This window comes from Pelmatolapia mariae, linkage group LG16_19, assembly GCF_036321145.2.
Source record: "Pelmatolapia mariae isolate MD_Pm_ZW linkage group LG16_19, Pm_UMD_F_2, whole genome shotgun sequence".
Lineage (NCBI taxonomy): Eukaryota > Metazoa > Chordata > Actinopteri > Cichliformes > Cichlidae > Pelmatolapia > Pelmatolapia mariae.
This window is the reverse complement of record NC_086241.1, coordinates 12,866,530-12,892,366: the sequence shown is the minus strand read 5'-3', so window position 1 is coordinate 12,892,366 and position 25,837 is coordinate 12,866,530. Positions and strand designations below refer to the sequence as shown.

General features: G+C 36.5%; 2 protein-coding genes across 2 annotated transcripts in view; both read left to right on the top strand.

The window, feature by feature from the left end:
* The window catches only part of LOC134644308 (receptor tyrosine-protein kinase erbB-4-like), a 303,631-nt gene that overhangs the window by 182,617 nt on the left and 95,177 nt on the right, over positions 1-25,837 (top strand). Inside the window, exons 4-6 of the mRNA XM_063497223.1 lie at positions 8,653-8,784; positions 18,459-18,524; positions 25,517-25,635. Of these exons, the coding sequence (XP_063353293.1) occupies positions 8,653-8,784; positions 18,459-18,524; positions 25,517-25,635 (317 nt within the window). The remainder of the gene's footprint in view (positions 1-8,652; positions 8,785-18,458; positions 18,525-25,516; positions 25,636-25,837) is intronic.
* On the top strand, positions 11,716-15,292 carry LOC134644310 (uncharacterized). The gene is made up of 5 exons (XM_063497226.1): positions 11,716-11,804; positions 12,368-12,471; positions 12,663-12,818; positions 14,514-14,606; positions 14,739-15,292. Exons 2-5 carry the CDS (start codon positions 12,415-12,417, stop codon positions 15,048-15,050), a joined length of 618 nt encoding a protein of 205 aa, XP_063353296.1. The 5' UTR covers positions 11,716-11,804; positions 12,368-12,414; the 3' UTR covers positions 15,051-15,292.

The following is a 25,837-nucleotide window of genomic DNA, read 5'->3' as shown; positions in this document are numbered from 1 at the left end:
CTTAGTTGTTATAAACTGATCTTTACTGTCACTTATCAAAGGTTTTGTACTATTTTAATATTTCAAGTTTTATGCTAACAGGTGTGACTGAGCACAATGAAGTTTAAAAATTTTGTAAATGTAAAGAATAACTTTTCTAAAATAGCAAGTGTCCCGTTGATACATTACATTAATGCAGACTTTATGTTGTTACTTCACAAGAATCACTACTGCTCCTAGAGTATTGGTCAGAATTTCATCTTCACCCAAACTGGGCTCAAGACCAAGTTCAAATTTATTGTTTCACAGGGAGCAGCCTTTGAGTTTTGATGGATTGTGAGCCTGATGAGCTACGTCACTGATTTTTCTGTTTCTCAGATGACTAAGATGGCACAATAAATGGTGAATGTTGGGTGCTCATGAGTAATTGTCTTGTCATGTTCTTAAAACAAACTTTCTGTATGAAATGATCAGATAGACTTTAATGGAATCTGTGGGGTTTTATTTTTTTTCTGTAAACAACAGAAAATTAATTTAAAGGAATGTAGATATTTAAACCTGAGATCTAAGATAAACCTAACAGGTAGTTTTGCTGAAATGGATGTTAGAAAGCCAAAAAAAACCAAAACAAAACTTAAGATGTTTAATACACATTTTTCTTTACATCCAGTCAATCAACTCTGATAATTAAAATGAAACTGATTTACAAGTTCACTCAGCTACCTTAAGGAGCTCAGTTAATTAATAAACTTAAATCAACTTAGCTAACAGATTATGTTAGTTAAGCTAAAATAGATTCCTAAGTTAAAAGAACTACTAAAGTATTTGAATTAACTAAAAAACCCAAGTCAACTGAACTAGGACAAGAGTTTAAACAATAGATTATTTTAATTTAGCTGAAAGGGTTTTCCCAAGTAAAGATGACAATTAAAGGAGTTGAACTGACTAATAAATCTCAGTCAACTAAACTAAGATGAAAGTTTAGACAACATGTGATTTTTCATTAAGATAACAATTGGTTGTGTTATAAGAACAAACTCTATTTCTTGACTTAACTTAAAATTTTAAGGCAGCCCTTTACCTCATATTTTTAAGTTGAAACAACAAGTTATATTTTACAGTGCAGTCATAGTGTGTATACAACATGGCTGTGTACACACTAAGTGCCAAAAATAGCTGTGTAGTGAGAAGAGAGCTTGATAGAGAAGTTCAAACCCTGCCTTCTTTCTCACTTCAGTATGCTTGGCTAGTGACTGTGTTAAGTGGGTGTGAATATTGTGAGTTTTGGAAAAGTTATATGAAATCTTACTCAGTTCAAAACTAACTCACCTTTGCTGAATTTGCCAGTTGTTCTCATGAATCTTTTGGTGTCTTATTACTTGCTAATAGCAAGACCTTTTTTTTTACCTGTTTGTGTCAGATCAGTGCTGACTAGCTGAACCTTTCTAACCAAAAAGACAAAAAAAGAATATAGTAAGTTAATACGTTTTGATTAAGTGCTTTCAAATTGCTTAATCCCTTGGCTATAAATCTACAGAGTCTTGATGTACAGATAATGCTCACTACATATTTGAGGTGTGTAAACAAAGTAGCAGCCATGGTCTGCAGTGTGTTACTCACTATCTCTCATTTGACTTGAAAAAACAAGGTCTCGGTAACGTGTTGTTGCCTTAGCAAATCATGCACTGACTAAAGTCAGCTTCCTCTGGGTAAAACCAACATACTTGGTATGCTTGTGGTACATACCCGTTCTCTCTTCTCAGTCTCTCCATCTTTCCTTCTCTTTTTCTTTTCCCCTCTCAGACCCTGGTTTGTTTTGTCCATTCCAGAGCAGAGAGCGTGGCTCATTTTAATTCAGCTGGCAGGCTGATCACACATCAGCCTTGATAAGCTAAGTGGCCCTCAGCAGCAGCAATTGAAGGTCCTTTTACTCTTTTTTAATCACTTGCTTGTATGTTCCCTTGATAATCTTTTCAACCTTTATTTATTTCTTTATTTTCTATATTTTTTTTTGTCTAGTTCCTAATTTGTTTTCTTGGTTTTGTCTTCTTTGCTTGTAGATGTGTCTTATCTCAAAGTATTGGAATATGATTTTTCTCCGCTTCCTTTCTGCTCTTCTCCTTCTATCCATAAAGCTCAGATTATGAGGGCTTATCACAGTTCAAGTTGTAAATAAGGAAGGCTGCAACCCCACACCCCCCTAACAATTCTGTCATGATTTTATTTTTTTTTTCCTCTTCTTGTGTTTCAGCAGATGCTTTGCCTTGCTCGGGTATAATACTATAATCCCTAAATCTCAGCCATTTTTCATAAAGACTCATAGGAAACAATTTCATGAAGGATGGGCCAAATTTAATCAGCAGCCTGTGAATGCAATTATCTTGGTGAAGGAGAGGCGTAGGTTTGGGGGATGGGGACCTTGGCCAACACCCCCATGACATTTACTATACATCAGAAAAGAGCTTAACATTTCTCCTTTAGGGTGACACAAAGAATAAAATGGATTCATTTAAGTACTAACATTAGATCAATGTGTTGGTTTTAAAGATGTCAAGACAAAATGGCTTTCCACAGATATCTTTAATCTAATCAGTTTAGTTTTCCGTACTAGTTTTACTTATATTACGCTTAAAAGTGGGAGTTGAAGTCAGTTAGAACAATGGAACAATATTACATCACCCTAAATTAATTAAAAATTAAATGTGATAGGCATATATAATGCATCATAATATCAAATAAGTTTATTCTTTATGTGCTGCAGCCCAATTTTGAGTCCAGCTGACTCATACTCACTAAAAAGTAACAAAGTAACGTTACTCTGTGTTCCTGTCTGCAGATAATAAAGTATCCTTTGATTTTTTTTTTCCTTTTTTATTTCGAATTGGCATATGTCAATAAAGTTGTGGTTGTGGTACTTTAGCATCTACCTAGCATTACAGAAGGGGAGCTAAAACAAACATATATTGTAAAAACATTCTTTTTTCCTTTTTTTATATGACAGTTCATTTTAAATGTGACCTTTTCTAACAAACTCAACAGTTATTACCTAACAAAAAAGCTGTTTCTGTGCTAGCTACCAGTAGCATTGTTGATCCATTTACAGGAAAATGTATGCTAACTTGACTAGCAAAGATGACCAACAAGGACAAAAGAGAAAGACATTATTAGGGACTTGGCAAGTGACATTTGGAATGTTTGGAATGCTTTCTGACATGTGTTGTCATAATTAATTTTAGATTTGTCTAAATTAGTGGGTCTGTATGCACATTGTTGCTGAAGTTGTCTGGGTATGTCATGATGTTCAAAGGTTGTGTGAATAGTAGAGAATCTAATTAAGCACACCCAAGTGTAACTGTACGCACTCTTAAGACTGTAACTCATAGAAAGACAGTCTTTTCCAGTCTTTAACATATTCCCCTTTTCTTCCATTTCATTTCTTCCATTTTTCTCTTTCTATTATCAGTCGAGCTGTGTGAGATGCACATACACATACACAGTGCCCACGCTGCTGCTCCTGACCGCATGTTCAGAGACAGTCAAATCCCACCACTGCCATCTCTCTGTTGTAGCTCTCATGAAGCACTATGTAGTCAAATTAATGCAGTTGTTCTTTTCAGGTCAATAGTTAAACACATAAAAGTGCAATTGCATTTGAATGGGTACCACCATTTTGCTTGGGGACTGCATTAACAGTGTTAAAATTGCATGCAATTCCTGTGGGAGGTGCTCCATCTACGGACCTCATAGAAAATCTAAAGTTTGTGATGCATGATGTGATGCACTTCACACTATGGAAGCTGTATTAAAGAAGTGTTATTTTAATGTGGTAGTGAATGGCTTTATTACATTTCTAAGAACTCAGATGTTGACCAGATGCTTGCTACAGTAGTTATCCCTACAGTGTATAAAAGTATGCATTTTTCATATCCCCGTGAGCAATAATTCTGAAGCTAAAGTTAAGCCATGGTCTCTTGCTTACTGGTGGAGGTTATATCTTAGGATACTGAAATTTGGTTTGTCAGTACTGATAAATAACGATTAATGATTTTGGTTAGAAATGTGTATTGGTAATTCACTGTGATATTCATAGGGATGCTAATTTTCACAGGCAAAAACTAAATTACAAAAAATTCACTTGAAGAAACTGAACAGCCGACTCCTCCTTTATGTTGAACAAGACTTAACAGCCACCCACTCTTTACTAAAGGTTGCTATGTTCCTCTAAACATTACAGAAAATATTTTTAAAAATCTTTATATTTACTCTTAAGTTACAAAGATACTGTATAATACAAGACTATGGAAGAATATGTTATAATGGTATGATCTCTTTCATTTGGTCCATGATGCTATTAGAAGCATAGAAGTTCCACTGTGACCTCTCTCCTGCAGGGACAAATCCCTCTCAACAAGTGTGGTTGTAAATTATGTGGAAAAAACATGTACACAGTAATGTTATTTTCTCTTTCTTCTTCTGCTCTTGTATGTGAATATCTACACAATTATACAAATGAATGCACTAAAGCAAAAAAACATTGTATTTCGCTCTCACGAAAACAGACTAGGCAGATAAACTACATTTCTGCATCCTCACTGCATATCATTGACAACACTGGGGACTGTAGGGCACGGATGGAACTGCGTGGTGGCAGCAGATGATGGATTGGAGGGTAGATCACCTATTTGTAGAGCAAATGCAGAGATTTGCTGTCCTGACATCTACTGTCGGCAAGCAAGTGGCTCAAAGCACAGTGATTGACACAGCACTGGGTGGCAGCATGAGCAGTGTCTTAAAACCAGACACAGGAATTTTCCTTTTGTGTGCGTTTTTTTTAGTTATACAGTTAGTTATACAGTTTGTACCAGACTGTAAACATGCTTATTTCTGCTAGAAAGATAAGATTCTAATGATGGGGAGTTTTCACATTTAGCATCAGCCCCAAGTGGCAGTTCCAGAAACTACGTTTTTTTGTTTTTTTTTTTTGCACTTTCTTGATTCCTTTTTCAGCTGTGGCAGTTGATAATACATCATATCACAATGGCAGTGTTTTATTTTTTACTTTAATAGTGTGTATGTGTTACTCCTTATTATGTTTTTACACTTAAAAATTGAAAATTAGCCCTCAAAAACTGTATAATAACAATAACTTTATAGTAACCCACAAAAAAAAAAAACTAAGAAAAAAATGGTATTTTTCATAACCTTGCACTGTCTAATAATTGTATGATTTTTATTGCATTCCATGGTACATGTTGTTGTTAGATGTTTTTGATACCATTGCCATCTCTTTTATTCTTTAGCATTCCTAAACCAGTTACTGAATATATATTTTATTTCTTCTAATGGCAGATCTGTGAATGGTGACACAGTGTAAGTGGAATTAGATAAACTGTGCAGTGCCATTCTCTACGCTTTACCTGCGAAGCATCCATTTCTCTTAGATTGATTGGAAATGAAACTATGATTGATGCGTAAAAGAAATTGCAAGGGGACAGCTGAGTAGCACTGACATTCCCCACCCGCCCCTGCTCTTACACAAAGATTGAAATTAGTGACCTTTTGATAAAGCAAACTGGTAATTTAATTGATGCTGAAGCCATGCGATGAGGACCTCATTAATAGCAAGCATGAGCCATATTTGTAAATGTTTATATATGTCAAGGGCTTTTGAGCATGCTCTTTCTGTGTGCGTTTGTGTGAGTGTATGTGTATACTGCATGTCATATCTCATCTCTTATTTTGCTGCATTTCTGCCAATCCATCTCAGGAATACATCCTAGCAACTAATACTTCTGCTGGGGTGTCCAGCAGGATGTGTGCCTGAGCATTTAGCCTTGTTGACCCAGAATGCATCCTGATCTTCCCGCAGAGTTTCTCCCTACTGTTTTGATGAGCTGATAGCAACAATCGCCTGAAACCAAGCTGAAACTCTCAGAGTCAATAAGACAATACGTTGGAGACCCAGGGCTAAATCCCCAGTTCCACTGCTATAGGATAGAGGAAACACCTTTATCTTTTTGATTGAATACCTATCTATCTACTGTAATAGCCTGACTGTTTGAGTGTCTTCCTGAGTCTCTGGGTACCTGTCTATATTTCTAACTACTCTCTAGCTTACTGTGGTTGCTCTATCAAACAAGGGTGTTTCTCTTCCTGACACTGAAAGACAGCACAAAGTGAGACTGAAGTTAAGAATCGCAGTAAATCTGTTTCCTTGATTGGGCTGATTCAACACATGGATTTTCTTAAGTGTACAGAAAAAAATAAAGGTATACGATAATGTAATTCTCCAACATTACAGAAGCTCGGCCAGATTTATGGGGTTTTTGTTGTCCTACATATGTCTTCATTAAGTTGTTCACTCTGCACCAATTAATTCAGCCTTACGCACTCATTAATGTGCCTTTTTTTCTGATGATTGGTTTGCTTTTTGCCCCCCAGTCTTAATCAAACTCATCCCCACACTGCAATAAAGGGAAGAAAAAGAGAGAGAAAGCACTTAACATCATTTTGCAATTACCTGGATACATTTGTGCTGCCTTGAATATCATATTGTATTTCTGCAATGGTTATGCAGCCTGATACTGAAGATTGCTGCACCTTTTGAAGCCTGCAGTCACACAGAGATGCTTGGAGTTGCTCTAGGGACAAGGCTGGAGGTGATTGGGGGGGGGGGGGGGGTTGCATTTCAGAAATATGAGTAGTAGCTACATGAGCAAACTAATTAAGACATTTTCTCTACCCACCAAACAATCAACAACAGAATTTAACCATTGATCTTCCCCTGGCTACCAGCTGCACAGCCAGAAAATATGCAAGCCAAGCATGTATTTCTAATGAAACTAAAGCCTGCATGAGAAGGGAATGTTATTGTAATTATTATGTAATATTTGTTTGTTAATTATTCATATCTTGATGAGGAAGGCCATGAAATATCCTGATGGGAAATACTAAAACTGTCCTGGGCAAAGCGCCCTCAGGGAGCGAATTACAGTAAACTACAATCTAAATTCATGAACATGTCATGTCAGACTGTTAATACATGTTTTGTATGCGTAGCGCATGTCTAAATGCATCACGTGTGAAAAGAATTAGACAACGGGTTAGACAGTCAGGGGAGCCACTTGTGAGAGATTTACACGTAGTGTTTGAGATCACGACTGTTACATCCGTCCAGCTGATATTCGTCGAAGCAGCATTTCTTTCTAGGTTACACACACATGGATTACCAAATATGTTTTGGCTTGTTTCATTGTTGTTGTTTTCTTTAGCTAGATCACCGCCAAGTGATAACAATGATGTATTTTTATCTTGTAAGACTGGTAAAGTTTAAATATTTATAATACTAATTATATATACATATTTTTCATAACTGATGTATAATATGATGTATACATTTGATACATGTTGGCTAACAAACCAGCCAGGATGAAGATGAATACACAGAAAATATACATGTATCTCGCTAAACTGCGGTTCAAATCGTTCTATTGTGTAAACTATTTGAATTTGAGACATGGCCTCCTCCTGGTCGAGTGATATTGCTTATGTGGTGAGAAGCAGGATTAAATTCTTCCCTAACTCCCAGCACACATGCAGATAGATGGGGGTGGGGTGGGGGTGGCTGGGGTTGTGGGGTGGGGAATCTGTGTAGGTAATACCACTGCCACCTATTATCCAATGATTATTATTTATATGAGCCTTTGTGGGATGATATTGTATTTGGCTCGTTCTGTGTGGAGCTGGTGGGGCGCCTCATGTATGATTATGTGTCTCATCGGTTTCAGCCCTGTGTCAGTAATCTGTTTGTATGGAGATAGAGAACACACAAGCTCTGTAAATAATGCAAATCTGCTACTGGGCTTCACTTCTTCTTTCCTTTTCTGCCATCCGTCTCTTTGTGCCTTTCTTTAATCTTTATTTGTCTCTCTCTTTCTCTTTGGCACTCTTTCTCTCTCTCATAAAAGTCAAGATTAAGCATTCTCTAAAGTCCTGCATGACGATAATCTGAACCACCCTCCGTATCCAATCATTCAACAGACAGTGGTGTATATTTTTATGTGGGGGGGAAAAAAATCAATTGTCCCTATAAGCCTGATGATCATTGGTTTGACAAGGGAAAGCATTTTATGATTTGAGATACATCACATCCTTGATGAAATACAAATTTTTTTCAAAAAATATATTAGGCCTGCTGCCCCTTACTGAGGATAAAATCCTATGGATTTAATGTTGGCCATGGGGCATAATTGATTCTATTGCTCACAGCATAGAAGGAAAAGGATGAGAAAAACAACACAATGGGAAAAGATCAGAGGTTGTAATAACAGCAATATAACATGGCTTTGTCCTTGGTGCTTCACACCAACAGCAATCATTACATCTGTGTGACTCAAAATCAACTGTTCACCCCAAATTAAATCTAATCATTTCTTCTCCCCAGCTAAAAGAAAAATCTAGTCCTTAAGTTTTTTAATAACTATGGCTTTAACATCGTCTAGTCATGTTCTTTGTTAATTGAAAAATTAGAAGGAAAAAGTCAATCAGTTGAAAAACATATCCAGAGAAGGGCAGCATGACTGCTGAATTTGGTACAACCTACAGTTAAAAAGACATGAGAGCTCTTTGTATATATGTACTTAGTGTGTCCCTTATTTATTTGTTTTCTTACAGAAATCCTAAATGGAGGTGTTTATGTTGACCAAAACAAGTTCTTGTGCCATGCGGACACAATCCATTGGCAAGATATCGTCAAGTACCCAAGGATCCAACCTGTGGTGGTGCCCACCAACAGCAGTGTCACATGTAAGTAACCCAAATGGTACACGTGAAGAAAATGAGAAAAAAATTATTTGCAAAAGCCAAAAAAGGCACTTGAAATATATGGATATCCAGGAAAGCCCAACAAAAACCTGAATCAGTGGAAAGATGATTTCAAAAACAATGTACCTGTCCAACGTTTCCATTTTATGCTTTTCCTCTCCAAAGCATGAAGTGTAGATGCATGCAGAACATTTCAGTGAGTTGTAGTAAGCTGGAGTAACAACAGCGAGAGAGATTTTGTTTCAACCCAACGTGAAAATAATCACAGGATTTAAACAGACATTATTAGCACATTTACATGTAAACACATATTAGCCGCCTAGCTTAATTGTTTCTGGCAATTAAGGACCATGGAATGTACTTCACACATTTTTTGCTCACTACTAAACTTCTTGGTTTTAAATATATTATCTCCCCCTGCTGGTAATGCAACTTCTGCATGCAGTAATGCAATTTCTCCATGCATGTCCATTACACGTTTTGTAGAAATGGACAAGGTGGACTGGCGTGTCTATTACGTGTTTTGCTGTGATACTGGGTTCCATCAGATGTCGGTAACAATCTATCCAACCTACACATGCAAAGAAATCAAACCATAGGATGTCCATAAATTATTTTATGTGTAATAATGAGAAATGACACAGGGGAAAACTATTGAAGAAGTAATGCATGAAGAAAGGGAGGTGTAAAAAGGCATGGAATGTCATGACACAAGCTGAAATCTATCAGTAATTAAAAAGCAATCCTGCCACTTTAGTGCAAATTAATATCAGCCGGTTATGTCCCAACTGATGGCCTATAAAAAGGTGTCTCATTACTAAGGTATCACACAAGAAACATGATGGGTAAAACCACTGAGCTCTCTCAACACCTTTGCAACGTTATTGCTGCAGAACACACTGATGACACTGGTTGCAGAAGAATTTCTAAACTACTTAAGGTTCCAGTGAGCACTGTTGGGGCCATAATCAAGACATGCTTTACCATAAACCTGGTGTAGATGACCAGGTGTCCCACAAGATTTCAGACAGAGGAGTAAAAAGATTTATCAGAAGAGTTCTCCAAGAGTCAAGGGCCACTTGTAGAGAGCTACAGAAAGACATTGAATCAGCGCATGCAATTGTTTCAAAGAAAACGATAAGTAATACTCTCAGCCAACATGGCTTGTATGCAAGCTCACCATGCAAGACTCCTTTGTCGAACAAAAAGCATGTTGAAGTGTTTTAACGTTTGCTAAACAACAATTTGACAAACCTGTGAAATACTGAGACAATATAGTCAGGTCGGATGAGACCGAAATTGAAGTCTATGGAACATAACAACACCATAACGACAGTGTTTGGAGGTGGGAACATCATACTGCACTGGCACACTTCATATAATTGAAGAACAGATGAATAGAAAACTGTACCAAGACATTCTTGATAAAAATCTGCTATGAATATGAAACAAGGGTGGATGTTTCAGCAAGACAATGATCCCTATCTATATATATATATATATATATATATATATACATATATTGCCCCTGAGACAATCCAACACATAACAGCTGGTTGCAAGATCCTAGCAGGCAGGGCATACATGGAACACCATAACCAAGTGGCCGGCGTAGTATTACAGGACCATCTGTGCCGAGTATGGCCTGGAGGTCAAAATGGGACACATTCCCTAGTGTGGGTGAGAATGACCAAGCTAGATACAGACAGACAAACTGGTGATGGCTAACCAGCCGGACATAGTGGTGGTGTTCAAGCAGAAGAAGACTGCTGTAGTGATAGATGTATCTATACCGACTGACAGCAACATCAGGAAAAAGGAATATGAGAAGCTGGAAAAGTACCATGGGCTGAGAGAAGAGCTCGAGAAGATGTGGAGGGTGAAGACAACATGGTTCCTTTGTGTGTGTGTGTGTGTGTGTGTGTGTGTGTGTGTGCATTCTGCTGTTTTATGTATGTAATACACTTTTATACAATGAGTGAGCTACTGTTGCCCAATACCTTATTTCAAAGTTTTACCAATCAAACTTTTACCAAATAGGCGGGTTTTTTTTATTTAGTTTATTTATGGTATATATTTAAGGTACATTTAGTTTTGCAGCTGATAGACAGTTTTTTCCCTTTTAAACAACCTAATAATGATAACAATAATAATAATAACCTTTCACACATCATTATTTCTCTCACCTGTCATTTAATTTATTTCTTGATTTAAAAAAAAAGTAGCTGAGACAGTGTACCCTGATAATGAGGGTAGCTGATGACTACAGATGTGATGGCTCATTTGCTTAAACAAACTTGATTGAAGTCACGGCCACTCTACCTGGCAGTTTCTGTAACTCAAATTTGCAGGAATTTGTGCTAATTCTGAATTAGTCTTTGAAAATGTCTTTTCACAATTATTCCCCACACACTTGCCAAGGTCTTTCAGTGGCAGGTTATTTTTGACAAAGGAAATGATCCAGAGGAGGCCCATTATCACAACCTGGTCGATTCACAATAAATGGTTGAATGTGAGCAGCAAAACACTGTCATCACAAAATCACCCTTTGACCCTATTCTGTCACTCTGCTTACCATAACAATTCACAATGACTGCTAGCTCACATCACTTAAATGTCCTTCTGTAGCCAGCTGGAAGACCCGTTAATGAATGCATACACTCTAAGAAATGACACACTGATGTTGGTAGCATTATGTAAATGTTTCATGTTAAAACTAATGCCACCAATTGATTTTTAACTTTAAACACAAGTATGTTGTTTTGAATTTAATTAACAACATAATATTTCAATACAACAAAATGCAGTAAATTAAATCCAACGTAAAAAGTTCATTTAAAATGAAGAGCACTTTAATTTAAAGAGGATTGTCCTAATAGGCTCTCCATACTTCTGAGTTTGCACATGTGCAGTGTGGAAGTTTGATCATCCGCCATTTTCAACTGACGCTTGCATATGCTTAGTATCCTGGATAGAATCCATCGCCATCTGAGGATTATTTGGTAAGTACAACAATTTAAGGATGACAGATTTGATTAATGTATACTAACTGATAAACATCTGACACTTTCGGGAATACTTTTGCATTTTTTTTTAAAGAAATGATGCCTGGTAAATTTTTTAACACTCTAGCTTGTATTCCTCTCTCACGTGTTAGAAGTATGAAGACATTTAACAAATATTGTTGAACCTACTTCGGTGTAATTTTCCAAAATCTTTTGCGATTCCTGTTAAGGTGAGACTTGCCTACTAAGACTGACAGTTTTAAAATTACTCCCAACATCTACCGCACCTGCTCCCTAACATCAGTAATGACCACCGGGAGCACCAGCGATCCTGTAGTTTGAAGAATGAAATGAATTTTAGAAATGTGCATCAATTAAGTTGCTACATTGTTTAAAAGAATTCGACTCCATGTTGATTTCTGGTTTAGTGTCAAACGCAGGAATTTAAGCGCTTAACACTTTGATTTGTAAAGTATAAGACATGCGTTCATCTGTTGTCATTGAAGTGCAGAATAATGTGTAGTACTGTTATATATAATGCATTTAACTCCTTGTATCAGTTTCCATTGGTTATCATCGCTACCGAAGACAGGAAATCATCAAAGACATGCCATTCATTGCAGAGGTCAAATACAGACGGCCTGCCCTGTTTTCAGAGACTGAGGTAATTCTTACTAACTTTGTTATTGCAAGTCATTTTCATAAGAACTTGTATTTGAAGAAGAACAAAGTACTGTAAATTGTTAATTTTAAAAGATACAAAATGTTTGACTGAAAGTTGTAACATTCTTGCATGTGGCCTCTAATAAAATTAATAGAGAATACTCTCTAGTTGTAATTTTTAATATGTTTCAGGTTGTTGCAGAGTTCACTCGCATCAGCATGGTCCCTTTGTTGTCGACTTTCATGGCCAAGCTGGACCACTACGCTGACCACCTTCTTGGAGTGTTCAAAAAGAAGGGGGGAACAGCTAAACGCAATATCAACTTAATCATGGCAGCCATGGATGGAGTATGTATTTTAGTTGACCTTGATTGAGCTCTGAAATTATTTGAATGCTTCTTCAACTTCTGTGTCTGTCATTAATCAGAAATTTTTTTCAACTGAATATGTGTATATTTGAATATTTTGTAGATACATGTGAATCAGTGACATGCAGTCAAGTGAGGCACCTTAATGAGAAGTAAAAAACTAACAAAAGAGAAATTTAATTTGTACACTAGATTTTAAATTTGCTTTGTGTGATTTCAATATTTTTATGGTCAAAATTGCTGTCATTACGGATTTTCTGTTCAAATACAAGGTAAAACGCTGAGAGGAGGTGATGATGCTGTGTCTCACCGCGGACACACACATGCGCAATCCCACTGCTGTTTCTCTAAATTGCCAACGTACATGTTTGATTACACATGCAATACAGATGATGACTTGATGTAGACTACCGCATTTATTTGACGAATGTGTGTTACATGTTTAATGTTATTGGTCATAAATGTGCTGCAAAAATGCATGGAGTGAGGCTGATGGAGGGCAGTGCTGAACCCTAAAGGCAACATGTATAAGAGGTACACGTATATGGATTCACAGTGTAATCACATTACACTGAGAGCCCCATTGACACAGTGGATAAAGCAGCGCACTTAGGGAACATCAGTAAATTTCACAAAGGACAAATTGAAACCAAATCAGTCCTAAGCAATGAGACACACCAATTTTATTTCAATGCATCTCCTATTTATAAATTAATAAATTGATGTAAAATTAATGATTTTTCTATAATTGCTTCCAGGTCATTTGACCAATTTATTTACTACACACAAAAAATGAGACACACCAAACCTAAATAAATTTTAATGCATCTTCTGTAGGGCTGGGCACTTCTTGCATCGCTTATCAATATTGTGATAACACACGTCCTATGTGATTAAAATGATAGACTGCTTTCAAACCTCTAAAAAAATATGATAATTTAGTTGAGACTATTATTTCCATTAATGTCAAACTTATCATCAATTCAACAAGATAAATAACTGCTGGTTTGTCTAAATAGCACATTTGCTAAGTTTAATTTGCAGTATTTGTATTTGTGAGGCTGCATTGATAGATTTATAGGCAAAAATACTATTATGATCTTTTATTGTAACTCTTATTGTTAAGAAGCTTGGAAAGAAAAGCGTCTGGACTTCTTTAAGTTGCTTGAAGACGTTTCATCTCTCATCCGAGAAGCTTCTTCACTGAAGAAGCTTCACTTTTCTTTCCAAGCTCCTTAGACTACGATGACCTGGATGACTGAGAACCTTCACAGACTTATTGTTATCGCAAAAAATACCACAAAATGTCGTGATAGGATTTTAAGTCCATATTGCCCAGTTCTAATCTTCTATTTAATTTTAATATTTTTAGGGGCACAATTATTAAATATATTGTTGAACAATCTAGAATTGATTAAAGCAAAAATGAAAGCTTTCACGTAATGTCAAAATTGAAAAGCTTCGATTTTTGGGTTCATATATTTGTTGATCTGACTCAGAGGAGTCAGTGCCTTACCAATCGTGAACCTCACTGCACGTCACTGATGTGAGTTATGAAACATTGCTTAATCATTTACCTGGATTATGTGTTAATATTTTTGACTTTGTTTTGTAAAGAGGTTGAAAGGAATCAAAATAGGAAACTTCTCTCATATTGAGTTCTTATCTCCACCAGAATCCCAGCGTTGATGTTCGACGGGAATGCATTCTGAAAGCTGTCTGTGTCTACTTAAATGAAAAGCCAGATGACCTGTTCAAGGAATTCTTGGTAAGTTAAAAAAGGAAAACGATCAGTTATTTCCCTTTTTTTAATTTGGGATTGGAAATGGAAGGTGGACTTACTTGTCCATATGTATACGTATGCAATTAACTTATCTTTTTCTTTTATTTTTATTTAAAGGATGTGGATCTTGGTGCAAGCAGAGAAACGGAGCAGCTGACTTTGGGAGTCTATGTTGTCAGACATGAAGGAGCAAACTCTGCAGATACACCTGAGGACATTGGTGTCATCATAGGATGCACTGTGCTGCAAGCTCTTAGTGATGTGGCAAAGGGTTGTGCCCTCCTGCTTGGACTAATCTACAGTCTAAATCTGAGCTACCCAAAGCACCTGAAATACACATTTGAATTTCTTCAGAAGGTGCTGATGGAGTTGGATGGGAACAACCTATCCATGAAGGTGCAGGTTCTGAAAAACAAACTGCTTGAGTGAAACAGCCTACACTGAACTATAGAGGACACTGAACTTTAAGGTTCTCGAACCCTTCTCCTTGCACTTCATAAACTGTTCAGTTTGAATTGCCACAAGGCCTTTCACTTTTCTGCGTTCTTTGTTCTCGAACCTTTACCAACTTCCAGCTACACTGAAAAAGACTGCTCCTAACTTTGGACTTCAGTTTAAGTTTTGAAGCAAAAGTTATTTTTCTAAATATGGACAAAAATGACGCTAAAGTATTTTCTACCTGCTGTATTGTGGGCTTTTCATTGTAGCCCAATCAAGTTTAAACTAAGTCATGTTAATGTTAAAAATGTTGGAATCACAACACTTTCCAGTTTTAATCATTTCAGTTTAACATGACATTCTGTATCTTGTCTTCCTGCACTTAAAATGCACTTGAATATATGTAAAGATTGTTTAGGAAAAAAGATCTAGAAGCATTTGAATTGCTCAAAGTGTGCTTCAGCAAGTTTTACACAAAGTGTTATTAAAGTTAGGTTAACTGAATAAACTTGTTCGATTTTTTTAATTTACAAACTTAAATAGAGTAAGTTGCAATTCTGTTAAAGTGATTTAATCCTATAGTTTCAGTAGAGCATGTTTTGGGTGAGTAGATTTATCAGATTTACTTAAAATTTCTTGTTCAAATTAAATATATCATACATTTTATATTTCACTAACCCAGTTGTGTGGAACCGGTTGACATAACTGGGTGGAGTAAATACAACATGTTATTTCTCAAAGTAAGTAGAGCTTGTTTTGGTTGAGTAGGTTTTATTTAGTCTTCTCAATTTAAATCAACAAGGTTAGTTAGATCAACATTATGATATTCAGCTAATACAACATGATTCTTTTGATTTGCATTTAATTATCCAAATGTTATCATATTTACTTAAAATTTCTTGTTCAAATTAAATGTATCATACATTTTATATTTCACTAACCCAGTTGTGTGGAACCGGTTGACATAACTGGGTGGAGTAAATACAACATTTTATTTCTTAGAGTGTAGCATTATGATGGGATTTATTAGTGTGAAATACACATACTCAATCTGTCAGAGGACAGGGGATGATCAGTGAAATAACAATGCATTTACTGATCTCCTCTGACCCATTATTATTAATTTGCTGACTAAACCTCTTAGCATACTCGTTTCTTTTTGTTTTTAATTAACATTAATTTCTCATGCTTTTTGACATTTAAATCAAATGTTGTTTTCACAGTTTTTTTTTCAAACTGTCTCATCTCATTCATTTACAAATGGAAACAAATAAAAAAATGATAAAATACGCTATCACTGACTCTGATATAAACAAATAGACTTTTCCTTTTTGATGCATATGTCCTTGGAATCATCTCATAGTACTAGCTGAGGGCTTCAGATGCATGCTAAAAGCTCCAAGCATTGATATTCTGCTCAATCACCCTCCTCCCTGCAGCCCTGTTAGCCCTTGATCGACCCCGACTCCTTTGCGAGTCTTCCACCCTCGCTGAAAGATCAAGGGTCTGCAAACTTGTAATCCACAATTGAGAACATAATCTCTGTTTCATTTTTTGCGGCGACACAAGCTTCATGTTGTTTTGCTTGTGACTTATTTGTGCCACGGTTGTGTTGTGTTATTGGTTTCAAAATAGGACTGTGATCTTTTTTTCAGTTTTTTTAAACGGATGCCCTGTTGATTCAGTTTAAACACCTCCATCTTTCTCTTGCTGTACACTGACGCTGGTATGGCAGCAGTTTCAACATTTTAACCTTCAGGGGATGTTAAAGATTACGGTGCATTCCGGGAAAGGGGGTTTGATGGTCTTATTCAAGGTCATTGAGGATTTAGAAGATGAGATAGTGAAGGCCATGGTCACTGAATGAAAACTCTTTGACTTGACTTCCTGGGGCACATAGCATGGAGAAGAACAAAGAATTAAGGAAGAACAGCAGAAGTTCTGCCTGTATGGCTGGCGGACATTTGTATTAATATCCCATTTGTATACTGCTTTCATACAGACAAAGCTGCCAGCCTTTCTCTCAAATTTTACTAAATTGTCAGTTCAATAGGGACACACTGGAGAAACAGAAAAAAATAGAGAAATGTAGTGGTTTAAGAAAAAAAGGGACAGGAATAGGCACTAAGGGAAAGAGAGCTACAGAGGAGTGATGAATCTATAAGCGATGGATGAAGAGAAAAATATGTAGTAGATAGGCTCAAAAATGAGGAAGAAGAAGAGGGCAGAAGATGGAGATTCTCATGTTGAGCAATGGAGTCAGTCGGATGCTAATAGCTCTCATCTGGAGAGGCTGATGGACAGAGGACAGCACTTCTGCACTTATCCAGACTCACTTCTCCCGGCAGTCAATTACTAGACAGTCAATTAAGTCCTCCAAAAACCCAGAAAGGCACTGGCTAAAGCTCTGAGGGTATGATGCTGCTTACCGCTTCTTTACTGCTTTTATCTCAACCTGATGTGTGCTGGCTTCATGCTGGGCTGGTTTAGCGTGGAGTGGCAAAAAGAATCATCTTATTTTCCCAAAATAACCTGTGCCAAGGTTATTTTGGGTTTTATTACCACAACAGCATATATCAGTTAAGGAAGATGGATCTTTCCTGCCTTAAAATATATATGTATAAAAAAACATTAATGTTGAGAATTCACAAGGGTTTTTTTCTTAACTCTTAAGATTATATCAGTTAAATATAGTATCATCATCATCATATTAATGAAATTAACTGCTGCATGCTGCTTGCAGTACCTACAGTTCAATGATTACAATCATAATTGCAATGATGGCAATAACTTTAATTATTTGGTGCCTTTAAAGAGTTTTTGTATAAAGAGTTTACAAACTGCTCTGGCAGACAAGCAAAAGCAGGACTCGAACAGAAAAGAAGGCAAAAATAAAAAGAAGAACATTAGGACAAATTGCACAATTGTATCCCTAAAAAATACCAATAAATACCAATAAAGGGATTTGAAGGAAGTCAATGAACATTAAAATCTAAAAATCAATCCTAACATGTACAGGATTATATCCAGGAAGAAGTTGAGCTGTTGCATAACTGGTGAGAAAGACACTATTGTGGTATAACAGAAGAATGACTTATTCCAAGTTTTAAAAAGGTTACAGTTGCTCAGAGTGTGAGCAAACAGAATGCACCTATGCATGATTATCCAAAGAAAAACATACAAAACATACAAATAGATATTAAGTGAATTCAAAGTTAAACCACATGATCCTCCATAGTTTTGTTCACTATGTGAGTTTGGTTTGCCTTTGGTTGAGTGCTTGAAGACAAACTCCAGCAGCAATTCTCTGGTCTGTTTTAAGGTTGAATGACACTGACAATAGTTTGTGAAGTTGCAGTTTGAAATTCCAATAGTCTCTTTCCTTGAACCTCTGTGCAGGTCAAAAATGCCACCGTTCCTGCAATGGTCGTTGCTGGGGACCCAAAGAGGACCAGTGCCAAAGCTGTAAGTTAATTATTATTATCTGATTAGAACTTTGTAGTGAGTTGTTAGAATCACCACTGAGTGACTTTTGCATGCGTCAAAATTTTACTGATAACTGTTGTGGGTCAAAAATAAAATTTATCATATCTTTAGTATACCTGGCAAGGTACTTGGAACGAGATTCCAAGCTTTATTTAGTGGCTATACCTTTGAATGTCATTTATGTATACATCCATGTGACTCCATCTAAGGTTATGTTGGTTTTTCCCAATAGTTTATTGGATTTTCATGAAAGAGTTTTTACTAATATGCTGTGTGTTACATGCCACTGTACTCTGTTCCACTGAACAGCCAATAATACATTCTGGTCAACCCATAATGAAACTCAGCTGGATATAAAGATAGTTTGTTTATAGTTATAAAATCAAGCTATAGCATATAAAATAATAAAAATAAAAGCGATGTTCTTACTCTATTTTTATTTTGTGTGTGTATATGTGCATGTATGTGAACAGTGTTATGAACTGTGAGACTTGTTACTGCAGCATCTTTCAGTTTGAAAACAGGAAATGAAAGTGCCATTTTTGTAAATGACAAATCTCTTATTCTTGAATTAAAGTTGAGTCATCTGTTGGATTGGGCAAATTTTACTAAATCACAATATCAACTTTGAGACATTAGGCACTAGGCCAAAAACAATTTTCCAAATAATCAAAGACTTTTATCTTTTTGCTCACTTGTTGATATTTTGCATTTATTTTGTTTGGTTTATACTAGTCATAAAAAGAAATGCAACTTTGTGTTAAAATATAGACTGTATTGACCAACACTGTAATATGTGTGTAGATAGATATATTAGCTGGGGACAACCATAAATGTAATGTTATGTAGTTTCACAGGCAAAATTACAAAAATAGTTTAGGCAGCCTGTTTGATACATGGGTGACAAAGGGTTAAGTCTTTAGTTTAACCCAGGGATCTCAAACTCCAGTCCTCGAGGGCCGGTGTCTTGAAACTTTCCCATGTGTCCCTGTTGCAACACACCTGAATAAAATTAGTAGGTCATCAGCAAGAGTATAGAACTTGACTGCATGCTGGATTGGTAACTCCTAAGTAAATGTAAATGTTTGCAAAAATGTACTTCTAAAAGTACTTTTATTGCACCATGATCATTCACTGATGAACTGCTGTAACATGAATCATATGGCTGAATTGTCACTGCAGCATGCAGTCAAGTTCTATAGAGTCTTGCTGATGACCTGCTAACTGTATTCAGGTGTGTTGCAACAGGGACACATGGAAAAGTTTCAGGACACCGGCCATCGAGGACTGGAGTTCGAGACCCCTGGTTTAATCTATGAAAAATACCATAATATAAAGAAAATTTTCTGACAAACATAATATTTTTAGACCATCGAGGTAATTCCTAAAGTGCAAAAACTTGGCATGTCTTTAGCATGGTGTGCAGTGTGTTCTTAAATAGAAAAAAAACTTGAGGAAACTGGACAGGTGGAGGACAAAAGAAGTGGTAGGTCTAAAAAAGCAGGTGAAAAGTATCAGATAGTCATGTCCCAAGAAATAAATAAAAAAAAACAAAACAGCAAAGACCTCATAGAGGACCTGAGAGGAGAGGACCATCCAGCCCTTCAGTAGAACCATCTACTGTTCACCGAAGCCTCTTTAGAAATGGTCTAAGTGAAAGAATGGCTGTCAAGAAGCTAGTCCTAAGCAAGAGAAACAGGGAAAAAGGCAGAGGTATGCCAAATTACACAAGAGCTGAACTGCAAATCAGTGGCAACAGGTGTTTATGGAAATAAGAGGCAGGATTGAGCACAGTAGTTTGTAAGCATATTACTCACAAACTAAGCGCAACTCCATGCTGCCCCTGTGGAAACGGGACATGAGAATATCACCAATAAATTGGCATCTAAAATTATATTTGAATTCCATAAAGTGAAGGTTTTCCTGCTTGTTGCCCCAAAGGGATGACACCAGATTTTTCTTTGGGGTTTTTTTGCTGTTGAAAGTCATCATTTCTTTTGAGGAGACTGTATGCTCTCCAAATTAACACACATGATATTCTGGTATTTAAATGAACACAGCTCCACGCTGCAAAAGAATTTTAGCCTCAAAAATGTATAATCAACAGATCAGATCAAAATAATCAAAACAGGGATACTCTTTAGATCATTCTGTCAAGCAGAAAGTTTGATGTGGCTTTGACTGGTATTAAATAGATGTCTTCACACGGATTTTATTAGTACTACTGGTTGGAAATTTTTAAAAACAAAGTTTTAGCAGCAATTTAAAAATCAGACAAATCTGTGTTAACTTTATTAAAGATCATTAATACAAAAATCCTAGATTCAAGGACAAAACACAACATCATCTACATTCACTGATTAAATTACTTGCAGTCTACAAGAGGAAAAAAGTTTTACACAAGGCTGTGATGAGTGGTTGTTTCTTGTCTTCACCTATGAGGAAAGCTCTTATTTCAAACCGGATCATTAAACGATAACAAAAGTTTCACTGTGATGCAAATGATGTGTGACAGCCTAACAGCAAGTAGTGAAACAGGAAAAGCAACAATCCCTCCATTTTAACAGTGCTCTACAGTTCTGAAAAATACAGAACAAGGTTTTTTAGAAAAAAATATTTGGAGAATGTTGTAAGAGAGGGTTCGTCACATATTTTCTGATGATGATTCCCGCATCTCAGGCATGGGGAGTGCTGTTTAGGTTGGGAACCGGTAATGATTGTAATGCTAATGATGGTTTTGGCTCTCATACCTGTCAGGAAAAACAATTCTTAATTGTATACAACATGTTTCTGACAAGGCATAGCCTCATCTGGATGTGATGCAAGCAGTCACCCATCTGTGCATGGACTGCACAAGTGTTTAGATCTGCTGTTGAGGAATTGCTCTCCATTCCTGGATGAGTGCAGCCTGCAGCTGTGTAATGCTCATTGGTTGTGGCTGCATTTGAAGAAATATTGGGTTTAAATAATGGCCAAGGAAGTGTCTGGATATGCTCCTGATCCAGAAAGGCCTTCACTACCCTGGCAGTGTGAAGGTTGGCTTTGTCCTGCTGAAACAGCCACAGGGCTGGGATCCTGCTGCAAGAATTGCACAAATGCATGTTGGAGTATTCCATTTTTACTCTATCCAGTCAAATGTTGACCAAGTCGACCAATAGGCAGATCAGAGATCGTTGTCTCATGGACATGAAAGGCTGCAGCAACAGCTAAGTCATGCATGCCAGCATCCAGCATCTGGTCTCATTCAAATTTAGTCAGTAGCAGCACGGCAGCACTGACGACAATTTTGTGCATATTCTGATGCTTCAGAATGCAATTAACTTAACGAGTTCTGAGGTGTTCGGTAAACATTGGCTAATGCAACATGCTTATGTCTACACAAGTAAACATCAAATAAGGCCATTCCTAAAATAGTGATATTTACAATATTGGTTGCTGCAAAAACATTAAATCATTTTTTAATAATAAAATTAATAAAAAATTATATTTTTAATAATACTAAAGAATTCTTTTGTTGCAATTGCATTGTTTTCCAGCGTGGTTCAGAGTAACTGTGCTTAAATTAATTAGGTGTCATAAAATGGTAATTTTTAAGGCTGCACTTTTGTTAATGGTTAGCTCTATAAGCCCTCTTCACAGCCCACAGTGGCTCACTCTTCCATCTGTGTTTAACACATACTAACATCCACAGGAAGACTTCATATTTAGTATATGTTTGACCTTTTTGTAGTGGATCAGAAGAAAACAGCAAAACTGTATGTACACATTTAGTTTTAGTCAGAAACAAAATTATGTACTCACATGGACACATGCTCACATTTATTTCCCCATTATATACCTCTTTACCTCTCACATTCCTTTTTTTTTTTTTTAAATTGTACCACCCTTCATCAAGTTCTTCCTCTTTGTCCATCACTTCGTACTTAGACCACTTCATCTATGCCTTCCAACCCTGGCATGTCACATCTTATTTGTTCTGTGGTTGTGATCTCGTTAAGATAATGAGGAATGGACTGTTTGACCAGGACCTGTTAACAACACGTCACAGAGCAGGCCCAGATAAGCCCTGGCCCCATCTATCTGCTTTGTTTCAGCTGTGATCGCACCATCTCTATCCTCATCCACTTATTTGTGGATGCCATGATTCATCTTTTGTTCTTTTCAAAAAAGAAAAGCTTTTTTTCTTGCACTGGAATGGTTTTAATTATGAAGTTCTTTTTTTAAAGTCAGCTAAAAGACTGGTGTAATTGTCTTTTTTTGTTGCATATAAAAATCTGAATTAAAGTAAAAAAAAATTTTATTTTAAAGATCCGAGGAAGTCAATTACAATTCAAAACCACTCTCTTTACTGAGTCTCTCACATAATAAACTGGATCTCTGTCAGCAGAGGTAGTTTTTTTTTCCATAGAAGTACATGTTATGTTAGGTTTTTTTTTCTATAAAAGGATACAGGATAAAGTACTCACACCTGCTCTAAATGAAACAGCAATTTTTATTAGTTGTACCACTGGCTGCAAAGATCGCAACTGACAAGTTCTGTGGTCCTTGATAATAACAGATGACATCAGACCCTTTGAACTGGTTGGTGATTGTGGTGTGTGTGTGTGTGTGTATATATATATATATATATATATATATATATATATATATATATATATGTGTGTGTGTGTGTGTGTGTGTGTGTGTGTATGTACTGCGTGAAATGCAAAGAGGAAGTTTTGCTCCATCTTTCCCATGTTAAATTGCATCAAAATAAACTTCTGGACCTTCTAAACACACAAAATAGAAATACTGTGAGACTACAAGTGGTGAATATCTCAGATCTATCAGCTCATAGATAAAAAAGAAGCATATGTAGTCACAAACATCCCATGATGAAGGTGTTTATTCATTTCAGTTTATTCATCATAGCCTTATCACTACATCTAGTTAATGAGGCATTTTTGAAACGCAAATAATTTCAAAAATGGGGCATTAACAAGGGCATTAATTAGCAAATAAAGACTTATACTTGTCAAATTAAGCACACTATTTATCGTTGATATGCTTTCCATTTGCTTTAAGAAGTCATTTCACTTTCATCATTGGAAATCACTGTAACTGATATGCAATTGAATTGACCTCATACGGCAAACTGCTACCTTTTAACTGTAAACTTTTGAGCCATAGCACTGTAAGGCAAACATTTGATCTATAGACATTCATGCGCTATTTAAATAAAGTTTCACTTAAGATTAAATTGAAAAATTAACTGAATATTTTGTCTCAGAAAAAGACAGGTGTTGAGAACCAGATGTGCCCCATAATAATAATAATAATAACAATAAATTCACAGGGGAACTCAGAGGCATTGGTTCCTGTGAGTGATGTCAGCATTGGCAGTGTTTTCAAATGAAAGCTTCCAGGCATATTTCATGAGATGACTACATTTAGTGTTTTTTTGGTTCCAGCCTGTAATTTGATTTGTTTTGTTTTTTGTCTTTAGTTATTCTTAAAGTGGATTTTTAAAGCCAAATTGACAAACGTCATTGTGTCCGTCTCTGGCGATCTGGCTTGGCCATTTGTTTGACAAAGTGTCTTTTGAATAATGCAGACCATATTAATGCAGGCCAGGCACTGTTAATGGAATGCTACTGATGGTAAATCAGTAGCATTCCACTCAGTAGCATGAGCGTGTGTGTGTGTGTGTCTGTGTGTCCGTGTTTGTTTGGCGACTTGTCCATAGCTTTTATCTATCATGGCGATGGTGTCCTGTCAACACAAGGCTGAAGGGAAACATAACACAGATCAAAAAAACAATGGCCCTGCTCAAAACAAAAATAAGCACCACCAATAGATGTGTTATGTTGTACAATAGTAGCCTTACGTTCCCCAGTAATATTTATGGTTGCAATTTACTTTCTTAGTTTCAGTTCTGACCAGTTCGCTTTAACCTTTATCACCAAATATAATCTTAAAATTACATTGAATTTTATTCTAATTACATTCTTTTGTTGTTTGTGTTCAGTTATCGCTGGTTCCATGTCGTCGAGCATCTTTCACCTCATACAACCAAAAGCCATAGCTGTCACTAATTACCAACATGACTGAGTATAAAAACAACAGAGAGCCTCAGTCATTTAGAAGTAAAAGTAAATATGATAACAACAAAATTATGCAAATAGTTTAATTTGTAATTACAGTACATCCATTTATCCAAACCACTATGTATAATATCTTTTTTTAACCCACCCCAATACTTTATCTTGTGCCAACTTTACTGGTTCATCCATAACTGCTTAGTTATGTATTCCTGCTCTATAATGAAAGTCCCACTGCTGACACTTAAGCTATGTCAATTACCAGCTGTCTTTACCTGTGAAATTGCAGGGTCCTATGTACATTTATATATGGCTGTCAAGAAGAATGGCACACAGACATACGGCCGCCCATATGATTGCAAAGGGCATGTAAGGAAAAGGTGGACAGATGTTCACTTTGGTAGTACATTCAGATAAGAATCGCTATGTCTTTGTCACACTGAGCCAGACAGCAGACGAGAGCAGAGATGAAAACATGATTGAAGATAGTTAGTAGGTGGTAAAAAAAACTTCTGCTTCAGCTGAACTCACCAGACACAGACACGTGTAAACATGTGTATGCATACATTTTACAAAGCAATAGATGGTAGATTGTTTGACTTGTGACTTGCCATCTAGTTAGGTTAGTATAGTATATATAACTTCCAGAGCAGATGATGAAGTTGAACCAAATTACCCCCCCACCTCTCAAAGGTTTTACAGTGACAACTTTCCAGTGACTGGGCTTTAATTTTTTTAACTTCACCTGCCATTTGAACTGGCTAGACAGACACATTCTAAGACTGTGTTGTGTTTACGTTTTATATATGTATGCATAAAGTACGTGTATTATATATACATTTTATCCTTTGTTTGTGTCTCTCTCTTTTTAACATGCCTGTAACTTCAAAGTAACTAAGACAGTGTGTGCGGAGCAGTGTGACGGCCGTTGCTTTGGTCCCTTTGTTAGTGACTGCTGCCACCGTGAGTGTGCAGGTGGCTGTTATGGCCCAAAGGACACAGACTGCTTTGTAAGTGAACACACACACACATACACACACTTTACATCATTACGGTGTGACAAAAGAGGTTAAAGTGATCATTTTCCTGGTGATATTACCATGTCAATATGGTTACGCAGATAACATTTTGTGTTAACACTTTGTTTTACGTTTCTCTTATTCTTCTTTTTTTTTTGGTTTCTTAAATCTGACACATTTTACTTGTGACTTT